General features: G+C 45.3%; 1 protein-coding gene across 1 annotated transcript in view; it reads left to right on the top strand.

The window, feature by feature from the left end:
* The window catches only part of BAG1 (BAG cochaperone 1), a 33,694-nt gene that overhangs the window by 12,317 nt on the left and 3,176 nt on the right, over positions 1-18,201 (top strand). The window contains exon 6 of the mRNA XM_014602749.3: positions 12,773-12,835. Coding sequence (XP_014458235.1) covers positions 12,773-12,835 — 63 coding nt within the window. The remainder of the gene's footprint in view (positions 1-12,772; positions 12,836-18,201) is intronic.

Raw genomic sequence — 18,201 nt, 5'->3', positions numbered from 1 at the left:
ACACACAATAGGTATTCTGTACTTATGAGTTACACTTTTAATTTGTCGTGACAACAGAGCCCACTATATTAAACTACTTTACAGTAACAATAAGAGTATGACGAAACAGGAGGACACTTCTCTCCATAACGTCATCCAAGGGCCAAGGAAGGCACACATGTGGATGACTTCAGATTGGTCATACATGAGTTGTGATATTTTTGTTTGATGTCTGCATATGATTGTTTGTTTGTTTGTTTAATTTTATCAAGGTATAGCTTAGTGCCTCCCAGCCACCAGTGAAGCATAACCAGACGGCACCCCCATAAGTGGTATCTTTTTCCCTTTTACACGCAGGGTGAATGAGGTATTGTGTAGGTCAAGTAACCTGCTCAAGGGTACACAGGAAGACTGGCTGAGCAGCATATTTAGCACAGATCTCCTGAGTTCAGTTATGTTGCCCTTTCTGGTATCCTACCCATTAGATCATCCTTCTATGGGGGAAAGTTTCCTCTCATAGGCTCATTGGACAGCAGGATTGGAAGGGACAACATGAGGTCATCCAGCTCAGCGTGCTGGATGGTCCTGCCAAGTGCCTGTCTAATTTGCCTTTGAAAATTTCCAGGGATGAAGATGCCACAACTTCTTTAGGTAGCCTGTTCCAATACTTGGCCATCTTTGTAGTCAGAAAATTTGTCTTAATCTCCACCCTGAATTTCCTTTGCTGCACCTCAAGGCCATTGTTCCTCATCTTGTCCCTTACAGCCACAAAGAAAAGCCCATCTGTATCCTCTGTAATTGCCCTTCAGGTATTTGAACGGTTGTCAAATCCCATCTTCTCTTCTCCAAACTAAACAACCCTAGCTCTTTTGTAGTATTTCCTCATAAGTCTTGCTTCCCAAACCTCTATAATCATTTTTATTGCTCTGTGCTGGACTCTTTCCAATTTGTCCTCATCCTTTTTGAAATGTGGGGCTCAAAACTGGACCCAGGATTCCAGCTAAGGCCTCACATAATTATATGTTGCATCTGACAAAGAACAGTTATTAAGGGAAGCTGTGTTGCGTTTCTGTGGTGCTCATACCTTAGGGCTAATCCTGCAAATGAAGTTGCACAGAATGGAGCATATCCTCCACACTACCCATGTGGAATCTCCCTGACTCAGGAGAGCTCTGCCCAAGTCTGGAGGTCGGCTTGTTTGAATCTGGTTGGTAGGACCTGGGTCTAACTGTCTTTTTAATCGATTTGATTACTAGTGTATACCCTGGGAGATATCAAAATACTGCTTTACAGTGGATTCTCTGGCTCCCCCACCAAAAGAATACTGACATGCAGCTATTGTGGGAATTGAATAGGGTTTATAGACAACTGTGATTTTTAGGTTACCTAATGTATTGCTTTTGTACTACCAAGTTTTTAATAATAAGTTAAGGGTTGAGGTTTTGTTGCTGTGATCTTAAGTTCACTTGTACCTCTCAAATCTATTTTTTGTAAATTTTTTAAATAGTTTAATTTGTTCTTGCATGTAACAGTTGAAGCATTTACACTTCAAATCTAAAATAGATTTTTTTTTTCAACTACTTTATTCCTATTCTTTCTCTCTCTGGGGGGGGGGGGGGGAGAGTGAGAGAGAGACCTTTATTTCATAGAGGAGAAGCCCTTACTTAACAGTCTCTCAAGCAGTATCAGATCATCTTGCTCAGTAGAAAAGGGAAGTCCATTCTGGAAGGTAGAGTTCACACACGCTATTAAATCCCCAGGTCTCAGTGCATGACATGACTAATAATCACAAGAGCCCTGATAGTAATCAAAGCAACTTCTGAAGGTTCGTGTATAGACATTGATTTGTTTTAAGTGGAGTTGGTCCATTGCTGTGCATCTTCTCTAATCTTACAAAATGCTTTAGAAATCCCCAATCAGTATTTTCAGTTGACACAAACTCATTTTACTCCATTTGTCTGATTCCATGTGCACACTTTAAAATAGTTTAGAAGTTAAAGTACCTTGACTGCCACCTTTCCACTACTGCATTTTACACAAAGGATTTTTAGTCTGATTTTAGTGCTTTGACTGCTAACAAATATGTTAACTGTGGTGCTGGCACTTGTGCTGTAGGAAGACTAGATAATACATGTAATTCATATTGGTCATCAACCAGCAGTCAAACTATATCAGTTTCTGTTGACTGGTAAACTGTATTGGCTTTTATTCTACAGTTTAGACGAGGCACTTACTTTATTTATTCACATACACCTTTTCTCACCCTAAATATCAGCCCTCCAGAATGGGCGTATGTGACCTGATCAGGGAAATGGGCTTTTCTTCCTTTGAATAGAAGCAGGAAGATGCCATGCTCTTTCTGCCAAAATGGTTCCTGCTTTCTGGCTTACCAAGCAGCAGGGCTAGGGTTCAGTGTTATTCCTGTCTTAGCCACTATTGGCTGAGCACTGTAGCTTGTGCTTGAAACATCAGTTGAGCTGGCTCATGCCAAGTGAGCTGCTGCTTGCAGTCTAGTCTCTTGATGAGGCATGCAGTATGGATATAACACTTTATTATTTACAGCAACTTATAAAAATAACTATTTACAGTAACTGCTTAGTGCCCTTGAAAGGGTCTGGGGTTTAGCTCTGTTGATGTCCTCTGTACCAGGAAGTTCCTGCTGCATGGGCCAGACTGTCTCCTGAAATGCCACACTTCCTGGACACTGCTTCCAGGAGGACTTAGTCACACAGTGAGCCATGACATAGAAGAAAAAAAAAAAGTTTTTCAATATTCAGCCTTCCAGACACAAGGGGTATGTCTTATTTGGGAGCATGTGATATGCCAGAAAATATGGTAGTTCTAAGCTATCACTTTTCAATATTACAAAATATTGTAAGTAGTCAATAAGTAAAATTAAGAATATAACAAGGGCCAAAGCAAACCCTGCTTTCAGGGTTATTTTGTTTGTTTGTTACCAGGTTGAGTATTATGAACTTGGAACAGCTAAATTGACTTAAGGGATCAAAGGTTTTAAATATGGGGTCCTTGGCTTTAGTGAGAAATCACTGAAGGAACCAACATCAAGTGTGACATTAAAATCATTGAGCCTTGCCCCCAAATCTCCAGGTGTATGTAAATGTTTGAAAAAAAATCTGAGTAACAACTACAACCTTGAAAATCCAGTCTTATTTCATGTATAAAATACAAAATATTCTTCCTTCTGACATGCAATACTATATTACTTATTGGATACTTACAATATATATAGCATTCCAGATTAGGATTTTCAGCTTGGGGCTGTAACACTTCAGCAGTTTCTCCATTTAATAATTTAAGAGGTCTTTTAAATCTATGTTGAAGCTATCTTTCTCTTATGGAAGTGGAACAGTCAGAAGTAAAATTATTAAAAAAAATGATTTAGTTAAAAAATAGATCTGGTATGTTATTTTCTGGTTTTAATGTAGCACCTAAAAGCTATACGCATGGCCTAGGGCGCTAAAAAGACCAAAAAGTCTCTGGCCCAGAAACCAACTAGCCTAATTTCACTTAAATTGGCTAGATTTAAGTGATGTATGCAGTCCTCTGTTATTCTTCAACTGTTAATTCTAAGATGGTCATTGATGTCTTTGTTCTATTTTAAAAAGCTAACTAAACAGAAATCTGTAAAGAAGAACATGCTTCATGTAAAAATGCATGGAAATTACATATTTCTGAAAGATGAGCAAACCAGCTTGTGTTGGGGCACATTTGTTATATTTTCTTAAAATAGGATTTTGCAACAACTTAATGTTCTTAAAAGTCAAGTTGATCAAGAATAGCAGCAAGTGAGGGGGAGGAGGTGCAAACTTATATGTATGAGGCTCTTTCTGAAACTAACAGCAAAATGGACGCCCATATTGTATCTTTGTGACAAAGTAGGAAACTACACAGTGGAGGGAACACTGATGGCAGTGTTGTTGAATGCACCCATCGTTTACAACTATGTAGAGAAGTGATGTGTAAGTGATTATTGAGAGCAAAATAGTTTTATTTTGAAATTGCAGTTAGTTTCTGAAAGACAGTTGTAGCAATCTCCCAATGAGTTCTCTCACCTGCATCTCTTGGCATTAAACTCAAACTACACTTCCCACATGGTATAAGTTCTAGGTAAATTCATATTAAGTGCACATTTCTTTTTTTTCAGAAACAATTGTTGAAAAAGAGTAGTCCCGAAATATTAAAACTACAAAACATTAGAAAGCTGTAGCTCATACTTTATGAAAAGTGAAACCTCTCTCTATTCCTTAGTGCTTAAAATGATGCAAGCTTATTTTTGTAGCCCTGTAAAAGATCTTTTCTTAAACACAAGTATTTGAGTACTAAGGTGCTTATTGTAATTCCTTGATGTCCAACACAAATGATAAAAATAGAGCCAGAGACTTTGGGGGAGATTTTCAAAGGCATAAGTAGCAGGTGGGCACCATTATCTTTCAGTGGGAATTGAACATCTTAGAACCATTTGAGCCTTTGAAAATTTCCACTTACATTTCAGCTCATTTACTACCAAATAAGTTGCTTATAAATATGCATAAAAATTAAAACTGAATTAATTATGAGATGTGCTTATGCAACTTATCAAACAGTTGACCACAACAAGGCTGAAAGGATTAGTAATAGAAAAATGTATACACTTCCCCAGCCCAGCCCCTGGCTTGTTTACTTTTCATTCCATCCAGGAAGAGCACACAGCAACTGCTGCAGCGTCCTTAGCCTGACAAAGGGTTTTTGAACCCGAAAGCTTGCTTAATAACTATTCTCCAACTATTTGGGTTGGTCTAATAAAAGATACCAAATTCACCCAAGGAACCTTGTCTGCCTATGTCCTTAGACCAACACGGCTACAACCTAAACCACTACACTTGAGTACAACGCTTAAAAGATAATTTATGTTTATATTCATTTATGACCTTTTTCAGTACCTTGAAGCATTTATGGGACAGAAATGCTATTTTAGAGAATTAATTAATTTTGCTTTTAATATTATTTTATTTCCATATGGTTTTGGGAGCTGTCACTGCCAAAACAGATGACACTCCCAAGACCGATGATCTTAAATATACATTTTCTTAACCTTCATTAAGTATTAATGAAATGGCTGACTAATGTATATGTAACAAGAGGGCAGACAGGGTTGCTGTGCTCTCCCCTGCCGCCTCCTTTACCATGCTGAGCTGCCGCCAAGCACCCTCAAATTCTCGCCTGCCATGACTTTTGTCATATATATTTTATAGGGAGGCTGCCTTTCGTCCTCTTGGCCACGGTTCTCCTGTGCTACACTGGTCCCGACTCTGGGATGGGTGTTCAGGTACACTCCAGCCTTATGGGCTGTGCACGGCTCCAACCACCCCTGTACCACACCCCAAGCCTCGCAGATGTAACTGACATTGTTCGGTCTCACACTGTACCCTCTCTGGCGCTCGGGCTCTCCGCGGCCCTGTCTCACACTGCGCCCTCTTTGGGGCTTCTCGCTGCCCCCACTCTCTGGGGCTGGGGTTCCCACACTGCTGCGGGTCCCCTATGAGGCCTCCTCCATCCCCTCTTAGCTTCACCCAAACCACCGGTCACAACAAAAAACATAACACAAGCCCCTGGGCTATAACATAAATCTAAGCCATCTGGCTCCAACCTTCTCTCCACACCAGAGTTGCTTCATCCCTCACCAGTCTCAAGCTGTTCTTATACTCAGACATCTTCTCATTACTCTCTCCAGCAGAGCTCCTTCTCCCTTAGCTGCCAGCAGGAAACTCCCCCAGTGGCCTTAGCCCTGGAGTTTAAATGGGACCCTGGCCCTGTCCCTTCTGGTCAGCTGACCACTAGCAGGTGTGGTTAATTGGCTCCCTCTGGTTGCCCTAGCACCTGATGAGTTATCCTGGCTCTCCAAGGAGCAGGTACCTTAGTGCCCTGCTACAGTATATATATGAGCTATTAGAAAACTTAGTACTAGTTGAATCCAGTCAAACCCAGAGACTCACCTCCAGTTACTCGCCTGCAGTGAATTCCAGTGCCTATTGAAAGCAATGCAAAGACATCTCTTAACTTCATTTGGACATTGGAGTGGGCCCTTTGATAGAAGTGAATGACTTGATTATTGTCACTTAGGAGAAAAGATGTGAAGGAGATGCAGAATTTGAGTATTAGGGGAATCTGTCTTCTTACAACTTAAATTCCATTTGAGGTGCTGAAATGGCTGTATTATTGAATGCCTCTGTGAATGTAGAATGTAATTCTATGCACTCAGGGCTCTGTCTCCTAGACCAGACAAAATGGAGGACTCTTAAACCTTGATAGTGCCCATTCAGGTGGCAGCGGGGGGGGGGGGGGGGGGGGGGGGGGGGGGGCACTGAAATTTAGATAAATCAGTGGGACTGGAGAGTTGAAAATCCCGAAAGAGGAAAACAAAGAGAGTATTAACTTAGAGACAGGGGGTGGGGAAGTCACAAAAATGGAGGGACTTGGGACCCAAAGAAATTTGAGCAGAATGGAGGAGCGTACTTCCATAGCAGAAGTACATGGTTAAACTGTGTAACCTGCTGAGGTAGAAGGAAACTGGTAGCTCAGGTGTGGAGAAGAGAGAATGTGCTTCTCCATGAGTGTGCTTTTCCATGCTAGGAAATCTGGTCATCGTATCAGAAGACAAAGCTAATTTATTTAACAATTTATTTGCCTCCATTTTTCTGAGCAGGGACCAGGTCACCCACCCCACCGGGACCCCCAAAGGCCTCAGGGGAGGTGCACCCAGACCTAGGGCCAGTGGGAACCTAGTCAGGGAACTTCTGGAGGGACTGGACTTATTTAAATCAGCTGATCCTGACTATCTTCACCCCAGAGTGCTGAGGGAATTAGCAGTGGTCATTGCAGGACCCCTGGCCTGGCTTTACGAGCACTCATGGTGCTCTGGTATGGTGCCAGAGGACTGGAAAAGGGCCAATGTGGTTCCCATTTTCAAAAAAGGGAGGAAGAAGGCCGCAGGAAACATAGGCCAGTCAGTCTTACCTCGATCCTGGGTAAACTTTTTGAGAGAATTATTCTGGCGGATGTCCACGAGGGGCCAGCAGGGGAGGTTATGCTTAGGGGCAACCAACACAGGTTCATTAGGGTCAGGTCCTGTCAGACCAACATGGTGGCCTTCTATGACCAGGTCACAAAATCCTTAGACAGAGGTGTAGCAGTGGATGTAGTCTTTCTGGACTTTAGGAAGGCCTTTGACGCTGTCTCTCACCCCATTCTCATTAAAAAAAACTAGGGGACTGTTGGCGTCGACATGTACACAGTCAAATGGGTCACTAACTGGCTGGAGGGCCGCATCTAGAGAGTGGTGGTGGACTGGTCTTATTTGACCTGGAGGGATGTGTGCAGTGGGGTCCCCCAGGGCTCAGTCCTTGGGTCTGCACTGTTCAACATCTTCATCAGCGACTTGGACGAGGGGGTAAAAAGCACCCTGTTCAAATTCACAGATGACACTAAGATGTGGGGAGAAGGGGGCACGCTAGAAGGGAGGAATAGGCTGCAATCGGACCTAGACAGGTTACAGGGGCGAGCGGATGAGAACAAGATGGGTTTCAACATTGACAAGTGCAGGGTGCTGCGCCTGGGGAGGAAGAACCAGCAGCATACCTACAGGCTGGGGAACTCCCTTCTCGTCAGTGCAGAGGCAGAAAAGGATCATTAACTGAAATGTTACTGTGACTTAAGGCTCATTACCAGCTTCACCTGCCATATCCTGAATAGTTGGTTGGCATATTCCTGGAAAGGAGATGTAGATTGGCTATGGTAAAGCAGAGAGATTGTGAGATTATTTGATTTTAAGAGTTTTAATCTTCTTTAATCTGCATCCAAACTCCTCTTTAAGCAAGGTGGTGAGTTAAGATGCTTAGGGCTTCAGTTCCATATCCATGTGGAATGTTGTTGAAAATGGGTTTAAAAGTAGAAGTCAGTAGGCTTGTGCAGGCACAGGGGTCTGACTGGCTGGATGCAGTTACAGAACTGGATTTTAAGTTTGTATATACGTGATCTCACAAGTGGCTTCTTCAAGTAAACTAACTTAGAGTTCTACTCCAGTTACCGACATTTACGTGGATGTTTTTATAGGATTTACATAACTTTAAAACGTATCTTCGGCATCACTGGATTTTAGGTCTGTCTTAATGGTTATACAAGGTCCAGTGAATTTGGGGAATAGTTTCAGTTACTTTCGTAAGTAGTCTTGTTTAAGGTACAATCTGTGTTGGTGGTTTTCCAAAAGAGTAGATGTAAGAAATGCTTGTAACTAAACTAAGACTATTCTATTGCATGTGTTTTTGTAGGATAAGTTATTGATTTATCCATATAACTTTAAATTCTCTTGCTTGTTAGGTAATGGCATCTCCTAAAGTATGTTAAGAACCATCGTGAGAAGTTGCGTTATCACATCCCTGAATTTATATGGTGAAAAACTATTATTAATGATTAGGCCTTCCTGAGTGTGACGGGGCAAGCCTGGGGCTGAGTCTCATGTTGGCCTTCCCACCTGTCTGTGGGGCAGTCTGCCCAGTCTTTCCTGCCACGACTTTGCTGTATCACTTTCACTTATGGTGGTAAATGTGGGAAGCTGCCCATTCTATGTCCCCATGCCATGGGGTGCTATCCACAGTTCTGAACCTTCCCTACACTGCAGCCCATGCCTCAGAGATGGTATCTAGGATCATTTAACACACCTGGCCTAAAACCGGACCAAACTTAGTCCTCTTGTCAGGCCTTTTACATACACATATTCATACTGCCCCCTCTCACTGGGGCCTCTTGCACTTCACCCCCTCTCACAGGGTCTCGTGCTTGCTGCATCATACTGTGCCCCCTCTGCTCTGTCCTGCTCCCTCTTGAAGCAACCCTGTAGGCCTTGGGGCTTATTTGATTCAGATGTACAGTCTTTTGGGCCTCCCCTGTGACCCTTACCTGGGTAGTGGCCAGCCAATAACCTGACCTGGGCTAAGTTTGCCTTGGCCCTTCCCAGGCAACTCTACACGCTCTTGCCTGTGTGTTGTATTTCAAGCCTACTCTGGTTCAACCCTACTCAACACACCCCCTGGGGCTGCCCTTCAGACCGTCCTACAGCCCTACTCAACCCTGAGTTATGCCTGATCCTTCAGGCAGTAAAGACGTACCCTACTCTGGGTGGGCTGCACTTTTGCCCCCTCTCTCTCTAGGGCCACATAACTGCCCCCCATTATGGGGCCACTCCACTATGCCCTCCCTGGGGCCTCTGGGGTCTTATTCCTCTGTGGGGGCTCAGGTGGCCATAGCTGTGCCTGGCCCTTGTACCCATGGTGTTGTAGGGACCAGGGGTTAGTAAGGTGCCCTGACCTGCTTTTCACCAGGGAGTTGAGTGGTCCTGGTATTTGAGTGGGGCTGCTATGTTTTCTTTCCCTGGCAGGGTACGGTTTTAGGTCATGCCCAGGACCAGGAGCCTCCAGCCATCCCCCTAGCTTCTGCTCTTACCTCCAGGATGTTGCGAGACTTGGCATAGCCGGGTAATGTTGCTCCCTCGGCTGCAAGCAACACACTGCTGGCTGTGCCTGACTGACCTTAGTTTTAAAATGGCTGCCCTAATCAGGTACCTGCTGATTGCCTGCTCCAGCCCTTATAAGTGGCAAGCACCCAAAGGTGCACTGCCACACAGCTTAGTACAAATTCAGTCAAGTAAAACAAATTTAGGATAAACTTGACACTGTATATTCTTGCTCATGTGTTCAGGTGCTTCTTTCCTACCCTCATTAAGTATGATACATTTTGCTCCCAAAATGTACTGTTGTACTAAAATCAGAATGGAGATGCAGCATGGTTTTTTTCATCACAAAATATTCACCCACAGAAATGTTAGAGAAAACATCTGATGTATTGTATCATAATTAAAATATAACTTCAGCCTTTCAACACAGCAGTTATACTGTATAATTTGCTGTGAGGCATTGATTTTGTTATTTACTGACTTGTCAATTTTCAATACTGATCCCTAGGGTCAAAATAGCAATGAATCTGATTAGGTTCTTGTTAAATTCTCCCTGCTGGTAAAACTGTGAATATCAGCAGAAGTGTCACAAACATGGTATCTGCAAATTCAGGTAGACAATCTTACAGCAGTTTATGTCTGGAAAGTTCTCTTTCAATCACGAGGCGCAATTTTTTTTTTCAAACAGAAGTCTAAATTCTTCAGAATTAGATTATCCACCATCACCAGAGAAATACATTCTACTTTTCTCTGAAAAGGAAAGTTTTATTCCCTGTTGTAACACAGAACTTAATTCTTCCATGGCTCCCTGCTTCAATTCAAATTACTGTATGAAAATCATCTTTAGTCAACTACAGGTGGTAGAAAATGTATCAATTCTTTCCTGACAATCTCTTGATTTCCAGTGTCTAATGTCTCTCACTATAATCTAGGATTCCATCTACGATTCTAATAATTTTGTTTCGTTTATGTAATTGGCCTCAGTCCCTTCAGTCTTATAATAGAGATCACATTTAAAAGTGGCTTTAACTAGTATAGGCCAATTCTTGAAGACTGTCATATGCATAATCCCTATCAATCCCTATGAAGGTTATCATATGCATAATGGTCTATTAATCAATAATTACAGGATGATAAAACCAATTGCACATCCAACAGGTGACTTGACAAATGTTCATAATGTTAGGCGTCACATACTGGCCTTTTGTAATATCATTGCATGCATGTTATAGTCATGATTTCCTTGTACAGCTATTAAGGGTGTATTTTCCAGCACAAGGTATTGCAATGAACCCTTTCTCACCTTATGGTTTTCTTTCCAAAAATGTCACATAAGGATGTTATGAAACAATATGAAAAATCATTAAAAAAATTCTAAGACAAATTTGAACATACTGCAATGGTAAGCCCCCAAAATAAACAAAATAATAACCCAGCTATTAAGGGTGCTGGAAAATACTGTTCAGTTTCATTGTTACTATTTTGACCCTAGTGATCAGTATTGAAAATTGACAAGTGTCATTTCTGTTGTTTGGGAAAGCCAGAGCAGTCATGAGAACACCAGAGATACAACATGGAACAAAAGGGATGGAAGAGTCTCTGATCTGGTCTTTGCTTCACACCCTTCCTTTTTCCCTGTTGTGGGTGGGAAAGGATGGAGTCTGCCTAGTTACTCTAGTGTCTTGTAGCATTACTAGTATGCTAAGCACAACACAAACAGACGGGCACAATCCCTGTTCATGAGGTTGCCCTAGACCTTGTTGATGCCCTTAGCCCTACTTTTTGTTACAGCTTTTGGTTTGAATCTTTCTGGTGTAATTTTCAACTTTGGTATTAAATGAAAATGAAATTTAAGTTATTGGGTTAGATGAGTGAGTCTCAGTTTTTGGAAACTTGTAACAGGAAATGCCAGTTCACTCCCAAGTATTAACTTGCAGAACAGACTGGGCATGTAACTTAAATTGACCCATATAACAGGAGTTCCTAACAGGGTTCAAATTACACTCTGACTTTTGGGGGGGGGGGAGTCTGCGGCAGCTGGAAGCTGGAAGGAGCCCCTGCCTGAGCTGTTTAGTCTCTTATGGCGGGGCTCTTGTCTCTTATAGGAAGACCTAGCCCCCCTCCTCCCCCCACTATATGGCTGTAATTTGAACCCTGGTTCCTAAGCCTTGTTACTGAGTTGAGTGGGCAGGCTGTGAGAATGTAGGCAGCAAGCTGCAGAGGGATTTGCAGGTGGCTGGCAGCAGAACAAGCTGCAATCTGTGTAGCTTGCCATCTAGGCAGTGAACACCTGGGCACCATTAGGGGGTGGGGAGTGAGGTTAGTAGAAGGGAGTGGAGCTTGGAGAGGGATACAAACAGGGCTTCTGGACAGAGTGGGCAGTCTGGCCCAGAGAGCAAGAGAGGAAGGAATTTGTTGGGGAGAGGATCACAAAGATGCGGTACAGTGAGGAAGCCTAGAGTAGCCAAAGCTGGGGGATAGCCAGTGATAGAAGTGGGGAGGGCTGCAGAAAGGCACCCTGGAAAGCTGATGTGTCTTTTGTTAAGGATTGTTGGTGATTCTTTAGCTGTGAGGTATGGGGAGGCTAGTAGAAGAGTAGGGAGGCCCTGAGAGTACTTTATTTTCATTGATTTGTGGTGTTAGCTCTGTGAGAACAGACTGAGGGCACTAAACCTTGTCAGTTCTGCATGAACAGGCTGACTGAGGCCCTAGAACTGAGTTTGTTCAGGGGCAAGGCACCAACACGGGGCTGAACCTAACTGAGGACAGAGATGCCCTAACTGAGGACAGAGATGCTCTGCAATGAGACTGAGCTTACTGCATGGCAAGATGCTTGGGAGAGGGACTTAGCCTGAGTGAGTGTAGAAACACTCTGCAGAGAGACTCAGCTTGTTATTGATTGTGCCAGATAAGAGGTGGCTCAGTGATGAGAAGAGGGAGAAACGCGCCTATGGTGTCACTGCAGTAATGTAAAGGCTGCCTCCCACATTTATACCAAGTAAGATCAAGGAAGGACAGCGTAGTGCCCTTAAAAAGCTGTGCCAAGTAGGCCTGGGTCACTCACCAGAGGGCAGCAGTCTTTCCTTGGAGGCAAAAGCCTGTAATGGTTTTGGATACCTTCCAAAATAATCCATTCAGCTACGTGGTCATGCCATTATCAGACTGCCTGTTCAATGGATTCAGCTATATAATTGAATATTAATATGTATGTTCACACACTTTTTCTCTTTGTTTTATACATTGGTTTCAGGATTAAGCAACATCAATTTGTTCATTATTTTACTGCAGAATCTGCCAGACAATTTCAGTGATTGCAAACTGAAAAAGAAGGGGTTGGTGAAAAAGGTTCAGGTGAGTCTTGAATTATTGTTGGGCATTTGCATGGTGATGCTGTGTGCGATATGTTGAAATAAAGCCTCTGTTTTAGTTCATTGGGTTTTGAGGCTTTTGGCTCATCTTTTGGAGAGTAGATTGACATAACAGTCAGGGGAGAACCATGGGTGATTGCCCCAGTCAGCAGGGCTGGGTCAGCTCCTACTGAGTCCTATGGTTGTGGCTACATAGCTGGGAGCCACATGGTGCAGAAGCAGCCAGCGGGTGGGCAGGAAAGAGGGGGAAAGCGGTGGCAGGGGGGAGTGGAAGCAAGCAGGAACGCAGGGCCTGTATTGGTGTCCCGGGGCCAGCACCGGCAAGGCTCAGAGTGGGGTGGCAGGAGCGCAGGGCACGGGCTGGCAGGGGTCTATGGAGGTGGGCTGGGCTGAGCCAGCAGGGAGAGGGGGGAGCTGGTCTGGCTCCCTAGAGCCCCTGCTGGCTGGGACCCTGTGCTCCTGCCGCCCTGTTCTGGGCCATGCCAATGTTGACCCCGGGACACTGGTGCAGGCCCTGCACTCCCATCTGGCTGTCATTGTGTTCCTGCGCACCCACTTGCTTCCAGTCTCCCCCACCCCAGCCCCAGGGTACAGGTAGGGACTAGCACACACAGCCCCAACCTCATGCTTGCCCGTCTGGGCAGCGGCAGCCCGGGACAAACTGCTGCTCACTGTGTGGGGGGAAATGCAGCTCCTCCTCCATGCTTCCTGGTGCAGCTGCCCAAAATCTGCACAGGGCTGCTCTGCATCTCCACTACGTCACTGCCGCCTCTGGGCTGCCCCATGGGGCAGCAGTGGCAGTGCAGAGCAGGCACAGGGCAGCCCCATGCAGGCTCTGAGCAGCTGCACCAGAAAGCACTGGCAGCAGGAGAGGGAGGGGCCACTTTCCCCCCCATGCTGAGCAGCAGTTTCTCTCCTGCACTGCTGCTGTTGAGCCTGGGCCCCAGCACCAGCTGGGCTCAACCATCCAGGCTGAGCAGCAGCAGCTGGGCAGAAACTGCTGCTCGGCACAAGGGAAAGCAGCCCCTCCCCCTCGCTGCCACCAAGCAGTTTTGGTGTGGCTGCCCAGAGCCCAAGCCATGCTGGGTTGCCTTGCAGCTCTGTCACTGCCATCTATGAGCTGCCCTGCGGCTGCTCCACACTGTCACCACTGCCGTGCTGGGCAGCCCAGAGGTGGTGGTGACAGAGCTGCAGGCCAGCCTGGCATGGCGCAGCCTCTGGGCAGCCACACCAAAAACTGCCCAGCTGTGGTGAGGGGAGCGTCGCTTTTCCCCCGCACCGAGCAGCAGTTTCTGTCCAGCTGCTGCTCAGACTGGACAGGCAAGCCTGGAGCTGGCACGGGGCATGCAGGGTCACGGCTGTGCGTGCTGGTCCCTGCCGCTACCGCTGCCCAGGGGTGGCAGGACATGCTGTGGCCAGGTGGTGCAGAGTGGGTGCAGGGTGTGCTGGGACTGCACGCTGTTGCGTCCCAGGGTGCTCAGGCTCTGAGCTGTCGTGGGGTGGGGGAGGGTGCAGACTGGCTCAGGGTGGTGTGTGCAAGGGGGCTCCCCATGCACACCCCATATACCCTCAAATCCTTCCACAGCCACGTCCTTCCCTAGACAATCACACACCCCACAAATACTGTACCCATCTACACACATCCCCACAAACCCTCCATACCCATCCACCCACATCCACACACACCAACAGCTCCCCACACCCACCCACCCATACCCCTGACACCCTACACAATATACAAGAGTAATACTGCATTTTGAGCTATTATGCAATTTCTTCTACATATACAGCACAAATCCACACAAATCAGAGCAAAAAATATATATTTTTAAATTAAAATATATTATGGGTGTTTGATTTTTAGTATATAATTTGTTTTTTTCCTTGTTCTAAGATGGCAAACCCTCTTTCCCAAAGGAGTAGTTTCAGGGGCAATGGGAGGGACTTCTGGTGGCAAAGGTCAGAGTTTAGGGGTGGGACTTCAGTGCCAAGATGGTGACCAGGGCAGCGGGGCATCTGTCAAGAGGCAGGGCTACCCATACAGCCCTCAACAGCTTGCCAAAACTTGGTAAGCGGCCCTCTACCCAAAATAATTGCCTGCCACTGGTCTAACATCAGGCCAGGATGCAGCGACCACATTTCTTGATATTATAAGAGACTGCTTCCTGGAGTAGTTAGTCCTAAAACCTACAAGAGGAAAGGCCAATCTTGTCCTGCTTCTAAGCAGTGCATAGGATTTGGTGCGGAGGGTTTAACTAAGTTGCTCAGCAATAGCTACTACAATTCAATTGGGTTTGACGTCCATGTAGGAGGGGTGACAAGAAAATCTATAGTAGCCCTTAACTTTAAAAAGGAGACTACACCACAATGAGGCAGGTAGATGCACAGAAGTTAAAAGGGGGCCCTAAAGCAGTGAGGAACTTGCAAGCAACATGGGACCTTCTTAAGAACACCGTATTGGAGGCACAGAACAGAATCAGACCAAAAGAAAGCCGGCATCGTTTAATGGCAAAGTTGCAGAGGCAGTAAGCAGAAAAAAGGTGGAAGTCAAAAAGTAGAAGTCAGATACCAATGAGGAAAATAAAAACTCCCATAAACTCTGGCAAATCAAATCTAAAACACTAATAAGACAAGCTAAGAGAGAATTTGAGAAGAAACTTGCCAGGGACACAAGGCAACAATAAAAATTTATTTAAGTACATTAGAAGCTGAAGACCTGCCAGGGAGTCATTTGGGTCTTTGGATGATCAGGGTATAAAAGCAGTGCTAAAGGATGTCAGGCCCATTGCTGAGAAATCAAATGCATTCTTTGCATCTGTCTTCACTGTGGAAGATGTTACAGAAATTTCATCACCAGATCCGCTCCTCTCTAAGGACAGGTCAGTGCAGCTGACCCAAATTGAGGTTTCAGTAGATGAGGTTGTAGAGGAAATTGGTAAACTAAACAGTAGCAAATTATCAGGACTGGATGGCATTCATCCCAGGGTCCTTAAATGCTGGAGCCCTTAAATGCTGGAGGCTGTAAGTGAGAGAGGAACAGTGGAAAAACCCTCTGGTCATACCCAGTTTACTCTCCCTTTTCAGCATCCACACTGCCACTGTGTGCCAAAGGATTCCAGGCAAGGTGGACCTATGGTCTGATCCAGTAAATGGCAGTTCCTGTGTTTTTATTTCTGAATTTCTTTTTTCCCCTTTTTATTACCTTTTTTGGCTGCTGTGTGTTGTTTATATATAAGCCATGGGGGGGAAGAGGAGGTGTTGCAGCTGTGTTCACCCGGGCAAGTTTGGTCCAGTTCCACATTATGGCACACTGTAACGATATTATATATAGCACTACAGAAAAAATGTAGCAGTGCTGAATGTGGACACACAACAATTAATCTGTTCTAAATGCAGTTTAAACTAGAAGTGGGCAGACCTGTACGATGTTTAAATAGGTCTGAAAGTATCCAGAGCTTTTCAGAAATGTACCTGGAAAAAACAGGTAGTTTCTTTGCCCCATTTTATTTTGAACTCATCCACGTTCTGTCTGCATGCCAAGCAATCTCCAGTACGGGTCTACTTGGTTCTTCAGGCGTTACACAGTACAGCACTCTATATTCCTCCCACTGCTGCATCTGTCTGCTCTGGGACTCAGGCCGAACTCTACTTACCCTGGGGTCAGAGGTCACATTTGGCTGTGCCCTACTGACACGTGATCACAAAGTCAAGTCACCCATTTATTGCCACACTGGCAAAAGATTTGGGACATCACTGCTGCCAGTGCCCTTCTGCTTGAGAAGGCATGTGCCCATTTCTTGTGCTGCTGCCTGGCGAACAGTTGTGGCCCGCACTGTTTAATTACACATTACCCAGCAGTGTTTCGAAGGGCACCCATTCGTTTGGGCATGTTTCAACCCATTTAGTTTCCACAATATCTGCTCCAGCATCATCCAGCTCATCAGCCAGGCATGCCAACAGCTGGAGCCGAGAGGAGGTGCTTGACCTGCTTCTCATTTGGGGCAATGAGGAAAGCCAGCAGGCGCTGGTAAAGCCACCACAACCAGGCTGTGTATGAGTAGATAACTGCAGAGATGGCAGCTTGGGAGCACTGCTGGAGCTGGCACACATGCCATGCCAAGACCCACATCCTCAAGCTGAGGTACAGGAGGGCATAAGATACCAGTTGGGTTTCTGGCGCCAACTGGGTCACCATTGTGAATTATGAGGAGCTACTGAAGGTCCTTGCAGGGGATGACCTCATTCAGTCCCATTACACTGTGAACATAGCTTACCATGTGTACTCCAATGCCAGCCAGGACGATGACGAGGGACCTGCTATAGCCTGCTATAACCTGGTGACTATAGCCAGAGACTTGGTGTAAGAGTAGGGAAGATCACAGGTTTCAACCCCAGGATGGGAAAAGCTAGAGGTGCATGCATTCAGATAGACACGGAAGGGGTCTGACATGCAGCTAGCCTGAACCCTGCCCATGACCACCAGCTACTGCAACTTTTTTGGTTAATAGCTACCCCATTTGGTGTGATGTAGGAACTTGCAGTTATTCTTCTAAGCCCTAGTATCATGAACAAGTACCACACAATGCTTGGCCTGCTCAGTGGAGTTAAGCATCTTTTTATTCTGCTTCTGCATTTTAGGCTATCCACATGGGAGGGTGGGGTTTTCAAGCTGAACAGCCTCTGACATGTTAGAAAGGATTCCCCTGGTCCACACCAGTTCTTCTATGTGCTAGATGTGAGAATGCCAGCCCCCACCCCCTGTCCCTGTGGAGGGGAAGAGTTGAGAGACATTTGCCATAGCTGGGTGATCCACAGGAAGTGTCCAGAGTTGCTGCTGATCCCCAGGAGGGGCGTTACCTCATCCAGGTGTGGCTTGCACCCAGCTCTGCTTCCTGCCCCAGCCCAACCCTTAGAGCTAGTCCTTAACCCCAAGTTACGGATCCAGCTTGCTGACTTCTCTTATCTACATTGTTCTGACATGCCATGCTCACACTTAAGTTCACAGCTATGTATGCAGTAGGTGAGAACATGGGATAAGTTTTAAAAACAAGGGCTAAATTGAGACTACCTTTGTCAGTCTGTTTTCCTCTTATTGCTAGTTGTGGGATTTTGGATTGGGGTGCCAGATCTGATTGATTTGGTGGCATTCTGGTGACCTCACTGATGTGTAATCTGATATGTGTCTTCAGCTGGATAAGTGAAGAGAATAGTCTCCCCAGTTAGAAAGGAGGGCGGAGGGCAGTGTTGGATTCAGAAGTAACTGTGGAAATATCCTGACCTCTGACTTCATGGGGAGAGGATCAGTTGCTACTCTTGGGGAATCGCTTCATGACAGTAATTCTCCTACTG

The sequence above is a fragment of the Alligator mississippiensis genome, chromosome 5, assembly GCF_030867095.1.
Source record: "Alligator mississippiensis isolate rAllMis1 chromosome 5, rAllMis1, whole genome shotgun sequence".
Taxonomy (NCBI): Eukaryota; Metazoa; Chordata; order Crocodylia; family Alligatoridae; genus Alligator; species Alligator mississippiensis.
The sequence above is the reverse complement of the archived record's forward strand: the minus strand, read 5'-3'. Positions and strand labels throughout refer to the sequence as shown.